Source organism: Gavia stellata, chromosome 17 (assembly GCF_030936135.1).
Source record: "Gavia stellata isolate bGavSte3 chromosome 17, bGavSte3.hap2, whole genome shotgun sequence".
Lineage (NCBI taxonomy): Eukaryota > Metazoa > Chordata > Aves > Gaviiformes > Gaviidae > Gavia > Gavia stellata.
Window position 1 is genome coordinate 5,109,823 of NC_082610.1, and position 19,108 is coordinate 5,128,930.

The 19,108-nt window shown below is 41.3% G+C and overlaps 1 protein-coding gene across 3 annotated transcripts in view; it reads left to right on the forward strand.

Moving 5' to 3' along the window:
* The window catches only part of NAV2 (neuron navigator 2), a 230,251-nt gene that overhangs the window by 108,952 nt on the left and 102,191 nt on the right, over window positions 1–19,108 (forward strand). For all 3 annotated transcript variants that reach the window (XM_059825934.1, XM_059825936.1, XM_059825935.1), the window contains 3 exons: window positions 11,358–12,456; window positions 14,380–14,492; window positions 18,225–18,333. In XM_059825934.1, coding sequence (XP_059681917.1) covers window positions 11,358–12,456; window positions 14,380–14,492; window positions 18,225–18,333 — 1,321 coding nt within the window. The remainder of the gene's footprint in view (window positions 1–11,357; window positions 12,457–14,379; window positions 14,493–18,224; window positions 18,334–19,108) is intronic.

Sequence of the window (19,108 nt, forward strand, 5' to 3'; positions counted from 1 at the left end):
TTTCTGGTTGCAGGTACAGGGATAGTTATTGTGACAGCTACGGCAGGGGAGCCGAGACGTCGGATTCGGTTTGGGTGGTATTGAGCCAGCTTGACTCAGGGCTGGCAGAAGGTTACTGGGACGGCTGAATGGCACTCAGTCTCTTCCAAGTGGAAGCTATATATATCGCCAGCCTATTCCAGCGCTCAGTGCTGCCTCATCTTCCCCTTCTCCTGGCCAAAGAAAAAGCCATTCCTTTCGATATTTAATGGCTGAGATAATCAGGATAACAAGTGTTACATTTAAAGCAAACAAAATCACTAGCTCTTTCTATTTGGTGATGATCAAGTTGTCAGCTATGGTGTGAACGTTTCAGCGCGGGGCGTGTTAATGACCAACGTGGGCTGATGTGAACTTGTTTCAACTGACTATTGTCCTCCAGAAGAAAAAAGTTTAAATAAACCAATCTTATTGTCCCCAATTCATACCGGCTCGATTTGTCTCTACAGCTCATAACCACCTTATAAAATTTTCATCCAACTGTAGGAGAAAATAATAACGCTCCAGTGTTGGTAGATCAATCTCTTTGGGTCTAAAATAGCAGTTGTCCTCTGTGGTTTTGTCCATTTGAGTAATCAGGCAAGAGGATTTACTAGGCAGGGTTGCTTGGCTCAGTAAGAAGAGTTAGAAGCAGGACCTCTCGATTTGGTGGCTTACTGCAGAGCCTGTGCTCTTCAGCTTCTTGGTTTTTAAGCATTGAGGAAAGTTCTGTTATTGGCGTTGTGCTGAAGTAACTCCAGTTTCTGAGGTTCGTCAAGGTCTGTGGTGGATTACTCTCATGTTCAGAAGCTATCTTGAAGTAACAAAGGGCGCTTTTCGGAGAGCCCAGTGGGGACACTTTCTGTAAACCAATCTGAAAACCACTTGTGATGTTGTTCTGGTCTGTTTAAAAAGTTGTTGTAGTGTTGGTAGCTCACAGAAGCTACCCACAATATAACAACGTATTATAACAGTTGTTATAGTATATATGTAAAATTAATAATTATACATACATGTGTGTATATAACAGTTGTTATAATAAGTCTTAGCATTTTGGGTGACATCTCTTACTAATCAAAGACTAAATAGTCCTGAAGTAGTCAGGTGCGTGGTATCTTATAGAAGAGAGAGTTAATGCAAACCCGCAAAGTTAAGCTGTGACTGGGAGGACTCGCTGTTTTTACACTCCTCCCTGTTGAACTGGTCGCTGCAGCAGCCAGTGGCGCACGGGCGCGCTGCTAAATAAGACAGAAACGTGAAATTAAGCCTGGTATCTCAACCCATGTCCTTTATAGGCAGTACGCTGCCATGGCTTCCGACTGAGGACTCTGATGTACTTCAGTTGATACTGAAAAGGCATTGACCCTTTTTGTACAAACTGGAACTGGTTTTAACCGTGCCAGTGGACTAGCGCTGAGCCCAGCTCTGCCAGCCTGCTGAGAGAGGGTGAGGGAGCGGTGGGGTGAGGAAGGCTTTTGAAACCAAGAGCAGCAGAAAGATTTAACAGTTCACTAGAGACTAGCAGAAATAAGTGGAGTTCCTGAAATGGAAAGATTCCTTTCCTTATCCATGAACAGTGTATGGATGTCAGAAAGCTGCGAAGTGATTTTGTAGAATGAAACAGTTGACTCATGCAGCAGAGAGCCGTAAGTTAAGGATTGTTTTTATTTTATTGTATTTTTTCTGGCAGTTATAACTTTCTTCATGACTGAAAATTGCATCAGTATAGATTTAGAAAAAATTTCCTTCGTTTGACTTTGTGGAGCAGTTCCTTTCACTCCTGTTCTATATCCATCTCATTTCTAGTTTTCTTTTTAGGTTTCTCTTTCTTTAGAAGATTGAATGAATCTAATGTTTACTTTCAAAGTGTTGACTTGATAAGACTGTGCAAAAGTCACTAAGATTAAAAGGACTGCAAAAGTGGAAAAAGTTTTATTTTTTTTAAGAGGCGTAAGTCCGTGAAGTTTGAAACCGATTTACCCACGCTTTCCGATTTTCGCTGGGAAATAAATGTGATTGGCTCAACAAAATGAGAAAATGGTAATTTAACAAATTCAGGCATTCCACCCTTGAAAAATGTACAAGTGTTTCACCTAGGTCAGGTATGAAGCAACCAGCATATTCTGCTTAGTGTTTAGGATGCTGCCTCTGTGCTCACCTGTGCTGGCGGTCAAGAGCTGCTCTCTGCTCTTACTGACTGAGGGTTTTCCCTGTAAGTCAGACTGACGATAAAATAAGTTTACATCATTTGTCTCAACAAATTCATAACCAGAGTAGTTGGTATTTTCTATCGTGCTGCTGTATGCACTCCCAAAAAGCAGATGCTGGAATAACCCTATCCAGTTTTCTAAATGTAACTTGCATTGAAGGTATTTACCAAATGTTCAGTATGATTTGTTTTGCCTTGAGTATAGTACAGTGATCATGAATTTGATGTGGCAAGAGAAAAAATGAAAACAGGGAGAGAAACAAAGGAGTGTGCGATAACCTGAAAAATACCCTGAGAACTTGGTGGGTTGGTTTGTATTTTCTTCCTGGGAGAATCCCTAGGTTTTCATTTGTCCCTTAGTCTAAAACTACCTCTGATATCCTTACACAAATTTGAGTCATAACTCTGTGGTGTAGGTATGCCTTCTGGTTTTAAATCCATTCTAAGAACTGGGTTTAAAATCATGACATTTGCAGAGTACATGATGTATTTATAGAATTGCATCTGTAAATAACCAGGGGAGTCTGTCCTCCAACTCCGAAGCAAAATCAACTCTACCTACACCGGAGAGGTGTTTGCTAGTCTGTTCTGAAATGTCTCATAACAGGGACTTGACGATCTCCTTAGTTGTATCCCTTCCAGTGTCCATTTGGTCTTAAAGCTAGCTAAAAATTAAGCACGTTGTTGCTCTTCCCTGATCTCTGTCCTGTTTATAACATGTCTTCATGTATTTGAAGGCTTACAATGTCTCCCCTCAGTCTTCTCTCTTCTAGGCTAAACGATCTCTACTATTTCAACCTTCTTCTCATAGGTTCTTCATGATGAATATCTTGTATGTCCTGATGATCTCTTCTGGCCTCTTTCCAGTCTGTCAGTCTCTTTTAGAGGGGGACTGGGGTTGGACGCAGTGCTCCACCTGATGCCTTACTCTAGCGCTGAGTAGGATGGAATAATTACGTTCTCTGTCTTATATATGATACTCATAATGCATTCCTAAATGACGTTAGTTTTCCTTAGTGTCACGTTACAAAGGCGTGCAGTTGTGGTCTACTGTAACTCCTATTTCTTTTCTGCAGTACTGCTGCACAGCTGATTGTTTGACACTTTAGATTTAGGCTAAAAGACTCCCCTGGTTATTTACAGATGCAATTCTATAAATACATCATGTACTCTGCAAATGTCATGATTTTAAACCCAGTTCTTAGAATGGATTTAAAAATCTAAATCTAAATTTTTCCTTTCTAAGCACAGAACTTTTCAGTCAACTTCAATGAATGTAATCTTACTGACTCAGTCTATTACTCCAGTTTACCAAAAGTATTAATGCCTCTATATTGCCCAAACATAAGGTTACTGGCTTATGTCATAAGGTGAATCTCTCATGAGAGTCATTAGTGTCAAACAAAATACTTACCTTCGAGCAATTGATATATATCTCTCTCTATACATATATATCTCCTGGGGTATTGCTTGCATCCTTTCACTTTTCTAATCAAATACATTTTTTGGAAAGGTTGGCTCATCTTAGTGAATCTTTAGTGACATATTTATATTGAGTGTGTGCCCATAAAACAGCTTAAAGACTGTCAGAATATAACAAGCAGTATGGCACGTTTCTAGGACAAGATACGAGTATGCAGTAAATCATATTCGTGCTTAATTTTACAACTGTTCAACTGGCTGAATTTGGTATTTGAAAAGATGTCCTAAACAAAGGCTGGCTGAAGGCTTAATCGTGGCTGAAGCGGAGCTTTACAAGACCACAGAACTTTGCCATAGTTGGTATAAGCTTTAGGAATATCTAAAACAAGCCAAGACGGTATTTAAATAAAGTTTTTGAAAAAAAAAAAAAAAAACAAACCTTAAAAAATTAGCCAATGACATGTTCTTAACTGTGCACTTCATGAGGATAAAAATCCTGAGCTTTGAAGTAAAATGTAACCTTGAGCAGCAGCTTCTTGCCCAGTGCACATCTGCATAGCTGCATTGGAGACAGTGGAACCACGTTAATTTATACCAGCTGAAGAGCTGGCCCAGCCTTTCGCAGCCTTTACAGTTCCTAGATGTTTCCTTTTAAAATAAATATTTACAATTTCTGGTAAATTTATTGCTGGGTGAATTGTGCCAGAAGAACAGCCATGGAAACGCAAGTTCACTATTAAATCATAGGAAAGCAAACAGCAGTGATGCTACATCCCGGATTTCTGTAAGTGCCGCATGTTTCTTCGACCACACCTGTAGAAGCTGCCTCTCCGTGGGGAAAAGCATCATCCAGCCTTTCCAGTCCCTTTCATTTGTGGCTTCTCTAGTGAGCCTTTTGCCTGTTCCTCGCCCAGAACCAAACATACCTAAAGAATCTGTGACTGGCGCCAGAGAACTGCCGCCACCTCTGAAGCGGCTGATGAGCATAAAGCCATGGCCAAGCCCTTCGTTACTGTCGTGAATAGTAGATCGTTACCTGCACTATCTGCTGCTGCAGATTGTAGAGTAGTTTCATTGCCCAGAGAGAGGAAACAAAGAAGACCCCAGTATAAAAAGTAATATGTGTGTCAGCTGGTTTTGATCTGGAAATGTAATCGATTTCTGCATATTTAAGTTCATATATAGGTGTAAATATAGATGATGGTAAAGTATTGGTATTTCTATATGGTTTGGTTCGACTCCTCTGTTTAAACTTAGATTATCCATGTTTGAGAGTGCATTGGTATTTGCCACTTTACAGCTGAACAGTTGTATGACTTCTCACGGAGCAGAGGAAGACATTTCTGAGTTAAAAAGTATTTTAGCTTGGCATATTGACTGATCAGTGCGAGTTTCCTTAGGTATTTTTTCATATTGCCAATCCCTTCTCTGTGAAAAATCTGCCTCCATTTCTGCTTCCGCGGTCATTCCAAGCCCAGATTGCAGCCGCTACTAATAATCAAAATAGGCCAATGGACAATATTCCTAAGTGCAGTTCTGAGACCACCGATGTGTATATGGCATATTTCGTATAACCTACCTGTAGGAGACATGTGCTAGACCAAGGCTGCTATGTGTACATGTTGTCCACTCCAGCTATGTATAAAGTCTAATGAAAGACTCTGTAACAGCTCCCTGCCTGGAATTCATTAATACTTTTGAATAACTTTGTTACAAGAAATCTTGGGGGATTTGATTGTACAAATAAGAAGAAGAAAATGGAGAGTAATGTACAAGAACAGTATTTGTCTAGTATTAAATGGAGAGTGTTACCTGTGTTGAATGGCACGGTAAACTTGGTTTCATTATTTTTATGATCATCTAACCGGTATGTGGTCGATAGAGGTCCCTCCAGCCTCTTTCTTGGGCAGTCATGTGGACAGCATTTTGAATTTTACAGTAACTAAACAAAAACAACAAGGAATTCAAGTGTCTTAGTCAGTTATGTCAAGACAATGAGGAAAGGATCGCCTGTGCTCCAGTTTTATTTCCCTTCACCTCAGCAAAAACGCTGAGGCTTGGCGATGTAAACCAGTCAACAGCAGAACTGTTGTTTCATATGATGGAGCTCTGTGTGAACGAAGGGGACTTGACAGAAATGTGGAGGTTGAGATAGTGACATATCCATGGGCTTCAGTATGGGTTTTCAGAGGTACAACGTATTTCTGTGAATACATGGAACTGCCATTGAAGCTACAGAGTTTACAACACTGAGCTTGAAGAATTATGATGGAAGGATAGAAAAATATCGAGGAGTAAAGGTAATTTTTTGTCTGGTGTTACGATAAATTAAATCACCCCTAAAGGGAAAGCTGGTGGACAGAAGTTGAAGGAACCAATTCTGCTCAGCTTGGTGAAGTTTTTGTCCTCAGCAAAGCAAAATGTTTTCTATCCGGAATTTCCTCAGGTTATGCAGCATTTCCTTATCTGGCAATCTCTGCTTTAAGAAACCATTTTTGTTCCTTCTTGTTGTGGTCTGGAGTAGAAGAGACAACACAAAGCTTCAGTCATCTTGCGAGTGGAGGCCATGCCTCTTGTCCGCCCGGAGCCGGTGAATCAGCCGGTCCCTTCCACCTAGCTGTAGTTCTCTCTGGTCAACAGCGTTACAATCAAAATAGAAACTTCTGTGGGCCAGAAGAGTTGTGCTTATTTTGCAGAAGGGCCGTGTGCCAGGTTGCTCTTATTGGGAACGTTCTGCTCTACCTGCTTGTGGTTTGGATTATGGAAAGATTGTGATTTTTATAGTCAGCTCCTGGCAGAAACACAGACATTTCCATACTTCGGGGGTTTGCTGAGCATGATAAATCATTACTGAAGAAGAGAATAGCTCAGCTAAAAAGCTTTTCTCCGTAGGACCCTTATTTGTAGTACTTTGAAGGAGAGTCTTCTGGTGGGTGGATGGGAAGGGTCAAGACTCACCAGTTATTCCTCTAGATGGGAAATGAGGAAACTGCCGCAGTGGTTTCTGCAGTTCTGACACTGTAATGTCATAGAGCAGATCTGCTTTTACTTCCTAAATTAGAATTTGGTTGTGGATTTGCTTTTAACTCGGTTATCTAATCTATGGGCTGGACTAAAAGATATTTCTCCTCATGAGAACTTCTTATTTTTCCCAAGCTGTGAAATAAAAAATGACAGCTTGTTCGTTCTAAAATGAATAAAAATGCTGTTAAGTTCTTGACCCTCCTAAGGAGAAGTAACTATGAGAACATCCTTTGTCTTTGTGTTGCCTTTCATGCTTATAATGGTTGTTTTTGAAAGTTTTCAGTTATAGCAAATCAAAGTCCACTTGCTTAGAGTGAACATGACAAATGATGGGAAATTGCATATATTTTCTCGTGACCTTATTATAACGTAAGCTCTCAAAGACTTCAGTGGAAGAATTAAATCATAAGCCTTCAGACTCTTTTTTTTTCTTTTTTTTTCATCACAAATGGTAGGTTTGCAGATGCAGTTAAGACTTTGCAGGAGCAGCTGAAATCAGATTTACCCATGCTACAGTGCGTATTGGCATTGGAACTAGACCACCAACATCTTTTTTAACAGGAACGCTAGGAACAAAATAGATTTCAGGCCAAGATTTGACTTTGAAAAGAGGAAAGCGATCATTATTTATTGTAGACTGTAGCTTGGGTTTGAAAACATTTCTTTTATAGTCAGTTTTAGTTAATGCAGGTTGCTGAAGAAAGAAAATATCTCCCTTACAAAGGAACACATGGGAAATAATAAGCTTATTAATCGAATGCATGAAACCTACTCTCCTTTTCATGAAAGAAGGGCCTATGCTACGCTGAATAAAACTTTCCCCTTTGCATGCTGATGTGTTATCCTCGTATTGATGTTACTGCTTCATTAGGAAACCTAGCATTTGATTCTACATTCTGGCAGCAGAACCCCTTTCGTTTACCAAGACTGGTCTGAGGAGTAAAAGAGCCAGCAGACTTGTTTGTAAGAAAGAAACAGAGAATCTTAAAAGGACAGAACTTTTCTGAAGCTGAGGCCTTTTTTCATGCGTGTGTTTTATGGTGGAAATTTTATTTCTTCCATTAACTTTGCACGGGGCAATGTAACAAAAACATGAGGACTTTGAATTTCCAGTATTTCACTGTATTTGACCTGAGCAGGAATCAAAACCCACTGTACTTGTGCAAGAAAATCTCTTTCTTTTCCCAAAGTGTTGCTGCTTAACATGTATACTTAAGAGTTTCTAAGTATTTTTCATTGATATTGGATGTGTAGCATCCAACATTCACAGACTTTGCTTCCTGGAAAATGTTAGGTAGAGACTCTGAAAATTACATTAACATCCCCATATGTTCATTTTTTTTAAAGGTTACAGTCACAGTATTGTTGTCCTAATTCTGATTTCCGTGACGTGTCTGTAAATTGAGGAACAGCTCTGTAAATGGAGTTCCGCTGCACTCATCCTACGCCACTGGCAACAGAAGCACAGTTACGTTCCAAACAGGAGGGTGTATGAGGGGGAGTTGGGGACAAAGCGAACGCTGTGTTTAAAAACAAACAAACTGGGGAAAAAAATGTATTTTGTTCAGTGACCAAACAGAATTTCTAAAAATTTAAAAAAAATTTAAAAATCCTGAAAACATTCAAAGGAAGGAGAAATGAAAAAGTTCTGGATTTTGTTGGGAAATAAATTTTGAGAAATGCTTTTGGATTTGGAAGAAGAAATGCCATTTCACTTGATCCAAGCAAAGCCTTTCCCCCAAAAGTCCATGGACTGGAGCACTCATCCAGGCTGTTAGGATGAAGTTGCCATCCCAAATGAACCGACACCTTCCATTCGCTTCCAGGAAAACATTGTAGAGCTTGTAGGAAGCCTGTTTTGATGTGGGTTGCCTCTGGTTTCTGCTCCCACAGCTGATCTGCAGCGTGTTAACAGCTAAGCTAGTGTTTGAGACGGAGTCAGACTTTACAGCGAGGTTACGGACCGCAGCCTGGGACTCGGGCAGCGCGTGCCTCGGGTGCGTGCCTCAGCCTGCGGGTCGCAGCCCACGCGAGGACTCTGCGGAGGCTCCGAGTTGAGGCGAATGCAGGATGGCTTTGTTCGTACCGATAGGCACGTTGCCTGTATTTTTTTCAAACTGCCATCAAGGGGTTTTTTGAGAAGAACGCAGATTTCTTTTCCAAGTCTGTTGAGTTGGCTGCGTGCTGCGGCTGAAGAGCATTTCGCTCCGCGCTGGGTTTGTGTTGCTGCCTATGGTGTACTGCCTGAGCGTGCAACCAGCTCTTCCCCCACTTCCTATGGCCTTGCCTATATGTACGTAAAGCAATAAGCACTACTTTGTAGATGCATCTCCCTTACCAGTAATTTTGAGTTTGTCACCCTTATATTGTCCCAGTCCCGTTCCTCCTTGCAACTCAGTTTTTCTGAGGAAGTAAAGGGTTCCCTGCCCGTATTGATTAGTACATGAGGTTCATCCCTGGAGCCAGTTGTAAATTCATCCTAGGCGTGTTCATGAATCGCAGACAGCTCTGATGATTTATGGGTATGCTTTGAGCTGAATTTCTTTTAGCATTTGTTTTTGTAGGCCAGAACGCATTTGGATTGGGAACTTAGTGTTGAAAGTACTGTGAATCTCTGATTTCTGTAGAAGCATTCCGATACTGAGATGGGTAATTATTTTTCTTTCAAAAGAAGCTAAACAAATTAATTGTAAATGATGCACAGTTGGGAGTTTTGAGGAGCTTTCTGTGTTCTGTGGAAGGCAGGCTGAGACAAAGGCTTGCTTGTCCCGGGTTTGCCGAAGGAGCATGGTGCAGCGTCGCGATGGGAAGTGGGTTTTGATGGGTGGGAGGACTCAGGAAATAAAAATAATAACAAAGCAGCGGTGTGTGGTAAGAGGCATGAAGGCAAAAGCAATGGCGCACGGCTTTTGAAAGCAGAGGGAATAACAGTTCCAACAGCTTCTCAAGTAGTCGTGACCTTCCTTCCCCTCTCCTGCCTGCGGCGGGGCGCTGGGATGGCGGGGCGCTGCTCTCCCTTGCGCTGGGAGTCACTGCCACTCCTACGCTATCACGTCCTAGTTCTCCTTAGCCCATGGGATTGGATTTAGCAGGCTTGAGCAGGGCAGCTAGAGGACCAGGTGGCAGTGCTGTTGGGGACATTTGGTGGCTTGATTTTCCTTCTGTACGGGAGTAAAACAGGAGTCGTGCCCTGGAAGTCAGCAGCCTGGCACTAGCTTAAAAGAAGTGTGATTCCTTTTTGTGTCTGTAATCCGGCTCTTGCTTCCTTCCATCTCCGTGTGGGTAGTTTGCCATAGGAAAAGGACTAGCAAAACCGGCCGGTATAATAGTTACTGGTTAATGACAGAGTCCTGGAAATCTTCTGACTTCGGGAATGTTTTTTAAAGTATCGTTAATTCCTGCTATCCCGCTTTGTCCGTAACCACGTGAAATGACTGAGTTTATTATTAAGGAGTCTCTAATACTCTTAGAAACCCGATTCTGCGCTAAGTCAGGAAGATGTATGTGCTTCAAATCGTTAGTAGATCTGGTTTGGATCAGAGGAGGGAGGTTAACAGAGCCGTATCTTCACTGAGCAGCTGAAAGTGAAGTAAAACAGTCCCTGTGTGGTTGCAGCGGCACATGATTTACAGGGCTGAATTCACAGGGCTGCTCCTGCTGCCGAAAACGCACGCTCTCAACCGCTGTTGATTTTTGAATTAAAAAAACGCAGCTCTATACACAGTTTACTTTATTGCTAGAGGGCAGGGAAAAATAGGTAAGAGCCGTTAATCCCCAGCAGGCTGCTGGGCAGGCGAACAGACATAGATGACAAAAGTTAATTGGAAACATGAGCAGTTTAACAGAAAACATATTTGTGATAATTGAGAGAGTAACGTCTCCAGAAAGGAAACTCTGCAAAGAGAAACTTCAGAGGAGAAGTGGCCGCTGGTAGGTGAGTGTGATTTTTCAAGCTCTCTAAGCTCTGAACTAATTTCTTAACAAGAACAAGTAACATTAAAAGGAGCTAACTAAATAACAGATTTGCTTTCTCTGAGGGAGGAGGGCTGTGCAGTTACTGCCGCTGGTTTCTTTTACAGCTGGATTAAGATTTGTGGTAATACTTAATTTTAGGCTCATTGCATAAGGACACAATTGGTTTTATATTTGTACGTGGAGGTTTTTTCTACCTTTTGCATATGAAGATCTCACACACACACACACACCCCCCCCCGATGACTGAAAGGACTTCAGTTTTAATTTTTTCCTTACTCTTGCATTTTTTTTTTTTGTATGCGTGAGGTTTCTCTAAGAATCGAACTTGGACAGCAAATATTTTGCCAAAAGCAGAGGGAACCCTTAGTTAGAAAATAGCACTGTGTTTTTGCTAATGAAAAAGTCTTATGAAGTTAATAAGGGAGGGCACATTGCAAAACGCATTTTGGCTTGAATTGTAGGAGATTATTATTTCTTTTCCTTGAAACAGCAAGTAAATGTAAATTACATAGTAGGAGCTCGTTGCTGTTCTGCTGGCTTTTATTTTCTTGAAATGATACTGATGTTGAAAATGGTGATGTGTGTCTATCTTCTTAGTGTTACTAGTGTAAAGTTCCTAATGTTTTATTACAGAAAGAATCTCAGACTACCTATAACAGCAGGTACTACTGTGTTGGTTTTTTGGGTTGTTTTTTGTGTCTTTTTCCAGAGCCTGCAGACAGTACAGCCTCCCAGCCCACAGGAATGAATGAAAATGTCTCATCCTCTGTTCAAAGCTGCAGCAGTACCGTTAGTTGCAATAACTCATCAGCCATCCCTCAGCCCAGCTCTGCTATTAAACCTTGGCGCAGCAAGTCCCTTAGTGCTAAGCACACGGCTACGTCTTCCATGTTATCCGTAAAGCAGCCCGTGTCGGAGCCTCCAAAGCCGCCCTCGGAAATCGCCAAAACAACTCCCAACGGTCAAAAATCCATGCTCGAGAAATTAAAACTCTTCAATAGCAAAGGAGGCTCCAAAGCAGGAGGGACAACGCTTGAGTGTCCGGGGTCTCGGGACAACAGTTGTGAAAAGCTAGAGACGCTTCTCAGCTTTGAGGAGAGCGAAGAAATTGATGCCGCGAATCAGAATGTCATTAATCCGGGATCAATGTCCAGTAGTCCCAAAATTGCACTCAAGGGAATTGCACAAAGGACTTTTAGCCGGGCGCTAACTAATAAGAAAAGTTCTCCAAAGGGTAATGAGAAAGATAAAGAGAAACAGAAAGAGAAAGAAAAGGATAAAAGCAAAGACGTTGCAAAGAGAACATCTATCACTGAAAAGCTGGACCTGAAAGAGGAACCAAAAGAAGAACAGACAGCACTAGCAACAACAGAGATGCCAAAAAAGTCCTCCAAGATCGCAAGCTTTATCCCTAAAGGAGGAAAGCTGAATAGTGCCAAGAAGGAGGCCTCTGCCCCTTCGCACAGTGGAATACCAAAACCAGGAATGAAGAACACCACAGGGAAATCCTCAAGTGCCCCCGTTCCTGCAAAGGAAGGCGAGAGAAGCCGCAGCGGGAAAGCCGGCTCGGGGCTCTCTCATCAGAAGTCTCAGCTGGACAGCAGACATTCCAGCTCCTCGTCCAGCCTCGCCTCTTCAGAAGGAAAAGGCGTAGGAGGCCTCAACAGCAGCAGCAGCAGCCAAGCTGTCAACGGACCCGCCGCGACGACACACACCACAGGGAGCAACACTGTGAGTGTTCAGCTACCTCATCCCCAACAGCAATACAGCCACCCGAACACTGCCACGGTAGCTCCCTTCATGTACAGGTACGGTGAACTTCTCCAGCGGACTGTTTTGAACATGGCGCTTAGGTAGGAAGATTCATTTTGGACACTCTTTCAGAGGGGTGAGGCAGCAAGATGAATGCCACATCACGTAAAAGTTTCTTGCTTCAGAGAGTAGACAGTTTATACATCTACACGAAAACTCTTGGTGAAGGCCGTCAGACTAAGATGTGTAAGAAGTTGTGATGGATAGGAGGGTGAATAAATGTTGTATGCAACCTTGCTAACAGTTAAGATGAGAATGCCAACACCTTCTTGACCAGGTACTGCTCCTACCTGGTTTTGTATCGTGTGGATTAAGTTTGTTGTATGCATCGTAGCTTTAAAAGTTGTAGCAACACTAATTTATGACACACACACGCTCGTTCTCTTCAGTGTGGCTAACAGTGGTGGAGCTGCCTCACTATAAGCAGTGATGGGAAATGTTAAACAAAATAAAAATAAAAATCCCTTAGTATAGGTAAGGCCAGGCACAAAGCCTGCTGTTCTGTGCATTAACCCTGAATGAGATAAACAAAAGAGCAGCCATATGGGGTCACAACTAACCTCCACCTAGTCCAGCATCTTCTGTTTGACGATAGCAGTAGAGGATACGTAGGAAAGAGTAACAAGAGGGAAATCAATAACAAAGCTTCCTAAGGACACGCTCCCCAGCCTGACCATGACGCAAGAAATTCCTCAGTCAGATGGTGGGATTTTAGGTTTTGACAGCTATCTCCGAGGTTTTTTTTGACACCGCTTAAGTCTTTCATAGGAAGGGAATGCAAGCGGTTGCTCGGTCCTCATCATCATCTTGCTGCTCATGATTTGAGAGACCTCTATCGTATCCTTCCCTCCCTTAAGATGTGTCTCTTCTAGGCTAAGGTGTCCTAGGCTGTGTAGTTTTTACTTGTAGAGATGCTGTTCATAACCTTTGGTCATCTTTGCCGCCCTTTCCCATCATTTTTTTCGTTTCTACTATATGCATTTTTGCCTTTGGTCTCTCGGCAGATGTAGCGTAAGAAATGGTTAGCCCCATTTTTAAAATAAAAGTGAATGTAAATGGAATGAACCTGAAGGAGAGGGATGCTAAAGGCCTATGTAGGAATGTAAAATGGGAAAAGTGACCCTTGAGTCTTCTGACCCCTCGAGTGTTCTCCGTGTGTGTACGGAATAAAATGCCAGGTGTCTCTCTGGGATGCGGTCAAGAGAAAAGGAACCAGTTGGGAAAAATTCAGTCATTCATTCACTGCGATAGTAATTCCCTGCTGCATCTTCACTTTCGCACAGCGCTCACCCTTTGGGCAGGAGAACCTCCAGCCGCTTGTTGACGTGGCTCTATGAGCAAAACACAGTGCAACTAGTAAAATGAAATGAGTCGAGAGATATTACTCAAATCTGACAATAGATTCTTATGACATCACCTTTCATTAACTCACAGCCACAATGTCAGACAATAAATTGGAGTTTGAAGTTGGTTTTACCCAGTTGTTTATTTTAGAATACAAATGAGTGACATTGCTAGTTATTGAAGGGAAATTAGCAGGAGTGTAGCATGCCATCGCACCCTACCTGCTTTATATTTATGCAATACAGACCTTATTAGGGAGGATCAGATTAGCCCCAACAACTGATGTTATTGATAATTAAAATTTAGGTGGAAATCCAAGTGTCTTAAGCCCCTGTCTGAAGAGCCGTGAAGCCTATCTTTGACTATGAATTTTTTATTCTTTACAGCTGAGTGCTTGTTCCCATTTCTAGGACATAGTTCAACATGGGACTAATGAATTATGTAAAATCAGTCTGCTGGTCTATTCTGGAGAGAGGGACAGAGCGGCTGATGGCGGGTGCAATTGTCTAGTTGTTATACTTGAGATATTTTTGATGGAGGGTGACTGCACATCTCTCTTTTGTTTTGCCTTCCAGATCGCAGACAGACACCGAAGGGAACGTAACAGCCGAGGCCAGCACAGGAGGGGTCAGCATGGATTCTGCTCTTTATGTCAAAACTGGACAGCCTGCTCTTGAAGACCTCTCAGGTACGTCTTGCAACACGACTTACTGCCTGTGGTCTGGTTAAATAAGAATGGGCTAAAGCAAGTTTGAAGTCAGGAGCTCCCTCTTTAGGGAGGATTTGGTTTGTTTTTATTCCTAATGCTTTATTTCTTATTAGTTAGGATATTTCTTTAAGCTCTTCAGCAACGGAAACCGGGTGTTAATAATCTGAATACTGGATGCTCAAGTTCTACGTAATCGTGTGCCCCCCAATTTCTTGAAATAATTAGGAATTTTGAGTACTTAATGTTTTTCTAGATGTGCAGCACCTTTTAGAATTAGGCTGTTAAGTATTCCCAAACTTTATTTTTTACTTTTCAAAACTTTGCTTCAGAGCTTGCAGAAGAGATGAAGTTCATTTCCTTGACGTTTTGGTTCATTTATAGGTTTGGAGGCATCTCAGTATTCACTCACATGAATCTGATCAATTTGAGGCGTGGTTTTTGCGGCAATAGGAGACCAAAATCCAGTTAGTTTACTGTGTCCAGCATACAGAAGCTGAAAATGATTGTGATTAGAATACTAGCAGTCTAAATTAGAAAGTATTTCATATGTTTATCTAGCATTCCTGCTGTTGTAAGAAGTAGATGAGAATTAGCAATAATTTTTAAGCTTGTCAATATAACAAAGCAATTTTTACCAACCATATTCTATTAAAGATCTAAAATGTGTTTTCGAAGTCACAGTCATGTCTCCTCCTATTCCAATTTCAGCAACGTCTGTGACTTTGCTTATTGAGTACTATTGCAGTATATCTCATCAGTAGAGTATCCCAGGTTTTTTCATCTACTTAGTCTTGGTGTCCTCCAGTTTAATGCGAGTTTTGAAACTGATTGTCCGGCTTGGAAAAATCACGTGGCTAAAAGTTTCACAATTGGATTAATTTCGTACTGCGTTACGTATTCTCTCAACGCTGCGTTTATACCTGTGTGCATGTATGCTGATGGGAAAGGCAAGAGGCAGAGTCGTTGGTGAGGAAAAGGACTGCAGGAATCTATAAATGAGCACATCTGCCTGTATGATTTATATATAGGCGGATTAAATATTTAAAGGCAAATAAATGGCATGAGGGATAAAATCCTTGAGAACATTTTTGGGTTCATATTTAAATATGATAGTTCATATTAAATATGAGTTCAAAGGAAGAAATGCAGAGCGTCCAACTGCTTACACTTTTTCAGTATTACCTCTTAATCATCATATTGCCTAGCCTAGATGTATTTCAGCCTGTAAACTGAGAAGTGTTTATAGATCACAAAAGGTCTTTAGTCTTTAATGACAGATGTTATGTAAATACAAGCTATTATTCAAGTAGAATATGTAAGGTTTGGGATCCAAAAATGGAAGACAGCTGACAACCTCGAACAATGGAGATGCAAAACCCAGCTGTGTGCGGCCAAACCCCACGGACAGCAGCAGTCCAAAAAGGGGTCTTAGGGGAGAAGGAGCAAACAAACCAAAATGGTCCCTCAACCCAAATAAATTAGACAAAATGAGGGACAAATTTCTTCTCTCCCTACATAGCAGCTATTGATGCTTTTAATTTAAAAGCACATATAAAAGAAAAAAGAGTACAGGAAGGGAAAACTGGAAGCTGAATGGATTAATGGTACTATTCATGAAGAGCTAAGTCATTTAATAATTAAGTTCTAGTGGCACTATCCAATGTCTTTCTTTTAAGTATCATTTAAGCGATTTAATGTCATTTAAGTAAAAATTCTGTATCAATTTAGGCGTAAGAGTGATCTCAATAGAAATCGGTTTACCTAATCTCATGTGTGTTCTCTTAAGAAGTTATCTACTGTTTGCCTTCATGTCTCTAAGAGAAATGATCTGTAAAAGAGCACTGTGACCTTTGTTAGGCTAAAGGCCTATAAATATTTTATGTTCTTTACTGGAAAAATTTGTAGATCCATGAGTGTAGAAAGTATTTTCTGTCCCAGAGACCCCTTGGCTCAAGGAATTGGCCTTGTTAGGCAGCTCTTTCCAATCCAGCCAGATCATAATTGTTTGACCATTTGGCCTAAGTGAGTTGTATCTCAGGGAGATTATTTCCCAGGGAGCAGAGACCCATTAAAAAGAAATCGCTGATGTGGACACTACCTGAGCCATTGTTGTTTGTCTCAGAAAGGCTAATGATTGTATAAGCATTAAAATCTCTCTTCCCCTCCTGAGATGGTTCCCCGTAGTTGGGGACTCTACTGCTCAATGAGTAGTTTGTGCTACTGCTGCTTTGCAGGCAAGAGAATGTGACTTGGTTTTTCTGTGCCACCAACCTGGCATCTTTCAGAAACATGATGTTTAAAGCAAAGAATGTGGAAAGTTCCAACAACAGAAAGTGTATGGCTTATTTATCTGTTCCTTAACACTTCTGATTTATGTAATATATAGATAGCCATCTAAACTAGCAATCGCATGGATGACCGCTATCCTGGCAGCTTAAGAATGCATCACTTGTGCAGAGAAGGCGGATACAAAATTTGAAAAGTTTTAAACATGCTCTAGTATTTTCTTTAGTCGTGAGTTGTAAACCCTCTAGAATGAAATCATTTCCTTCTGTGCCCAACAGAAGTTTTGTGACGGCTTTTTGGAGGTTTTCTGTTTCAGCATTCAGCTTACGAAGAATATGTTGGCACTACTAGAAATTCACTTCTCTTCAACCTTTTAGAAGGTTTAACTATATAAAGCTCAGCTGAGTTAGCAACCAAAGCATTTCTTAATTGACAGCAAGTAAATAAATTACGCTGAGGCACTACTTAAATTATTAATTTTATAAGAACAAATTATGCTGAGGCACTAGGAGGGCTATTTTCATGTATATAAAGTCTACTTTTAGAGTTAAAGAACAGGACATAAATGTGTGTTAGAACAGAGTGTTTAAAGAACGGGATTTCTGAGTGCTGAGGAAAGTAAAAGTCACCCCCCAACTTTGTGTCACGTAGCACATTTAAGTATCGATAACTGTGTTGTGCTGTGGACAAGCAAAAAACTTTTGCTATTTTACCTAAAACACAGAATCATAGAACAGTTTGGGTTGGAAGGGACCTTAAAGATCATCTAGTTCCAAGTCCCCTGCCATGGGCAGGGACACCTTCCACTAGACCGGGTTGCTCAAAGCCCCATCCAACCTGACCTTGAATGCCTCCAGGGTTGGGGCATCCACAACTTCTCTGGGCAATCTGTTCCAGTGCCTCACCACCCTCTTCTCACTCAGCACCAATGTCACTCAGCGTGGAGCACCCAGTCAACACAATTTACATTATTGGAAAGCTGTTGTTGTCGAATGAGATCTATTTAAAATGGGAAAAAGAAGGTCTAGTGAAAATACAGCATTGGAGAAATTGGTTGTGTTGGGTTGATGTTAATTGTGTCAGTATATGAGATGGAGAGGGTTGTATTGATGGAGTATATCGTCTAATGAGGTTGAAAGTTAACTGGGATTTAAATTGGGTCATATGGGGAAACGGCGATACAGAAACATCTGGTGCAAAGGCAGCCAGTGAAATAAAGTTAACAGTACAGAGCTCATTCTCAGTCCGGCTGCGGCAATGGCAGGTGCCTGCCATAGGAGACTGGTATCTGCATCCTAATCAGTTTAGAGTGTTAAATAACAGAAAGACAGAAAAAATGCCTTTGGGACCGATCGGGCAGAGGTAACAGCTCAGTTCTGTGCTGTTTCCTGCCTTATCCTTTCTAATGGTTTATTCTCCCTGTAGGAGAGGATCCAGAAACTCGGCGGTTACGAACTGTGAAAAACATTGCCGATCTTCGACAGAACTTAGAGGAAACTATGTCCAGTTTACGGGGAACCCAGGTCTCTCACAGGTAATGGCATGACTTTGTTTGTAAGAAAATGGAAATCATTGTGCTCTTACTTTCCATCTCTTAGAAGTGGCTGGGTTGCGTTCTTGAAAAATGATTAACGCTGACAGTGGAAGATACTGATCTTGTACTTTTTTGTCTTTAAAGCACAGATTTTGAACTCTGTTCAGTGTTTATTGGGATGTATGATGAGTAATGAATTGGTGGTGGCGGGTTGTATATAGAATCAGAGGTGGCCAATAATCAGTGCTTGTTAAACGTGTTAGGTGATGTTTGACTATAGGTTGCAGTTTAAAATGTTACTTCGTTTTACTCCTGAACAACTTCAGTGCATTACACCCCTCTCCCCCATGTGGAATATTTTGTTTAAATAAGCAGGTGAACCGCGCTTGACCCACTTGATAAAGTGCATAGCTTGAATTCCTGACCAATCTTTGGACAAACGATTTTTTCTAATATTATTAGTCATCCATGTATATAACTGCTTTTTCTTTGTAAAGCAGCATTTATGAATCTTCAGCAGTAGTTAAAATATGCTTTAAATAAACAAAGACTGTTGTTACATTTAAACATTCTGAGACTCGGATCTTTTCAGTCTTGAAGGGGAGGCTTGGGAGAATAAGCTGTTTGTCCCCTAACGAGGTCGGGGTCCTACGTAGTGCTTGGTACCCTACGGACCGCAGCCCTAAATGAGTTCTTTGGGGGAACACTTTGTGCTTTGGCATTGAATCTAAAACTGAGGCAGGTCTTGCAAAGATGAACTCCCAATGCTATTTTT